Source organism: Sinocyclocheilus anshuiensis, unplaced genomic scaffold, assembly GCF_001515605.1.
Source record: "Sinocyclocheilus anshuiensis isolate Anshui unplaced genomic scaffold, SAMN03320099.WGS_v1.1 scaffold154, whole genome shotgun sequence".
NCBI lineage: Eukaryota > Metazoa > Chordata > Actinopteri > Cypriniformes > Cyprinidae > Sinocyclocheilus > Sinocyclocheilus anshuiensis.
The window spans coordinates 2,604,945-2,607,808 of NW_015546101.1; the positions used below are offsets into that span (position 1 = coordinate 2,604,945).

The 2,864-nt window shown below is 35.9% G+C and overlaps 1 protein-coding gene across 1 annotated transcript in view; it reads right to left on the bottom strand.

The window, feature by feature from the left end:
• The window catches only part of LOC107700366 (anoctamin-5-like), a 14,758-nt gene that overhangs the window by 7,814 nt on the left and 4,080 nt on the right, over positions 1-2,864 (bottom strand). Inside the window, exons 6-7 of the mRNA XM_016501992.1 lie at positions 1,350-1,424; positions 887-1,115 (exon numbers count right to left, since the gene is read on the bottom strand). Of these exons, the coding sequence (XP_016357478.1) occupies positions 887-1,115; positions 1,350-1,424 (304 nt within the window). The remainder of the gene's footprint in view (positions 1-886; positions 1,116-1,349; positions 1,425-2,864) is intronic.

The following is a 2,864-nucleotide window of genomic DNA, read 5'->3' on the forward strand; positions in this document are numbered from 1 at the left end:
ACTTCGCCCTTTCCTGCTGCCCCACCAGTTTCTGAGAAGTCTGTGACACAGGCACAAGGGACCATTATGTGTGTGTGTTTTTTAGATATACAGTATATGGATAGTGCCTAGAGGACAATTTTAAAAAACACATGTGCAATAAAATTACAAGTAAAAAACAAACATTCTTAGAGGTCAAAGTTCAATATAATGCTTACGGCAACAGAGCCTCTTGAACGTTCCCAACCATTTGTTTTCCAGCCATGACGATAAGCAGCTGTGTGGTTAGCTCAATCAGACAGCCCCCAGGGGCACACTAAATATAAAATGCATATTGTCATGTTAGAGCTACTTATTCTGATATTCAGCTGAAAGAACATTAGGTTCTCATAAATACTAATATTTCAGACAGTCTCACCTCTTCATTTCTCAGCTTGCTCCACTTTCCAAACATATAAGTGTAGTTTCCCGGATAACCCACAAACTTCCCTTTAAAGAAGGCCACATAGAAACAGGAAGAGTAGTAGTTCACAAACTGGAACATAAACATCTTCATGGTCAGCTTATTCTCATACTCCAGATGGGTCTTGGGGATCTCTGAGAGTTAAAAAGAGGAAGATAGTAAAATATTTTCCATGCAGCTCAACAAACAGATGAGCAAATACGTGAGGTATAATGTACAGTCATTATCAGAAAACAAATACACACGGTAATTTTGTGATGACCATCTGACTTATTACATAGCTACTCAACAAATAAACAAATAAATGAATGAATAAATAAAGTGGACACATACTCATTTATTATAAACTGTATTAATTAAGCAAACTATAAAACTTGCCATTTTCCAGAGACTGAAATGCATTTAACGTGTCAAACAACTCTAATTTCTTGTGTTTTCGCTCACCCATATCAGTGATCCAAATGGCCACATGCTCATAGAGGAAGTTGAGGATGAGGATAATGACAAAGTTGATGCAGGAAGCAGTGACAGAGGTGGCAAGTTGAGGGGTGATGAGAGAGCCCACCAGCTGGATCTTACTGGTGGGGCTGTCCTTCATGACGCTGGCAAACGCTGCATAAACTGCCAATCTGTAAGCGATCACTCCCATTATACAGGCCACTATCAGACACGTCTGACAAAACACAAAGAGAGGGAAGGACTTCTTAACAGACTTATCTTTGTTTAAATGAGCTACCAAAGTGTAAGTAATTGGTAGCCAAGATAAAAGGTCAAATGTACAGTTTAAAAGAACATACTGCAAAATATGATTGACCAATCATAATCAAGTATTCCAAAGAGCTGTGTAATAGTGACTGATAACCTCTATCTATATAATACAATTGTACTGTTTATCTTACTAACTCACCCAAAAGAGAACAGTTGCTCCAGACAGACAGAATCGGGCACACTTGCTGGGGAAAGGAAGATAAGGCTCCATTTCCTGTTAGCAATAAAGAATGTGTCATCAGTTCAAGCTCCATAATTGGACAAGAGTTCAACTGTTTTGTAAATAATAATAAAATTAAAAATTAAAATTAAATAAAAATGACTAGTATAAACAACATATATGAGATGATGTACACTTCCGTTGCATTAAACAATATTTTGTCTTTGCAATCTTTCATCTAAATGTAATAAAAAGTGGTTTAAAGCTAAAACAACTCAGCATTAACAAAAAGTATATTTGGACTACTTGAAGTTATTTGACATTAAGTAGCATATCATGACTAAGACTGCATGTAGTGTTTACTTGAGAAACAAAAAACTAGAGATGCACCGATTGCACTTTTCTTGGCCGATTCCAGTTCTACTTCATCCAATGCAAAAAAAAATATTTACATAATAAAAGAAATTATTAAACATTACAATTCCCCCAATCTGGACTAAGTTACAGATGTTCTCTCACTTAAACAACTCTAAAAATAAAGTGCTCTGTGACTGGAAATAGGTAGAAATTAGTTGCTGTATAACAAAACAGAACAGATGTCATTTCCCACTATGAATAAATACTATAAATGGTCATTTTTTCCATCTTTCACATCAAATTCTTACATTGTTTCAATGAATTCAGTTAGAATAATAAGAAACTGTAGAGTTGTTACCAGATTTGAGGAACCCTGCCCTATGGTCTCATGGACTTAACGGACATGCGCACGCGGCGGCCATTGTAAGTTCGCAAGACCGCAAGTGCGCATGAAGTGTGCCATTTGGGACAGGGCCGCTGTCTTTATGAATGGGTTACTGAATCACTCGATTCATTCAAAAACGTGGATTCATTCATTAACGAAACACTGCTGTGTTTCTCGGAGACACAACAGTTCTGCTGTGGCTTTGATTGGAACGATTTTCATTTCCGAAACTGAGCAAAAAAAGTCAATATTGTGTCTAAAATGTAAGTCACTTCATTTTAACACTATTGTAAAAAATCAGTGTCGCATTGCAATTGTGTTGATATTCGGGTAAACATCTAGGTCGTGTAATGTTGCTTACCTATATCATATATAATAAATATCTTTTTTTTTTTCCTACCGTAGTATGTATCTATTTCTGTGAGTTACTTTGTGTGCTGTTGTGCTCATTTGTTTTGATTTCTGCACGAGTCTCTCTCTCACTCAGGCTGCGTGAGCCTCATCTGACACGACATAAACATATATGACCCTGGACCACAAAACCAGTCATAAGGGTAAATTTTTCGAAAATGAGATGTATACATCATCTGAAAGATTTTTGTTATGATAGGACAACATTTGGCAGAGATACAACTATTTAAAAAAAATCAAAATATTGAGAAAATCGCCTTTAAAGTTGAAGTTCTTAGCAATGCATATTACTAATCAGAAATTAAGTTTTGATATATTTACAGTAGGAAATTTACAAAATA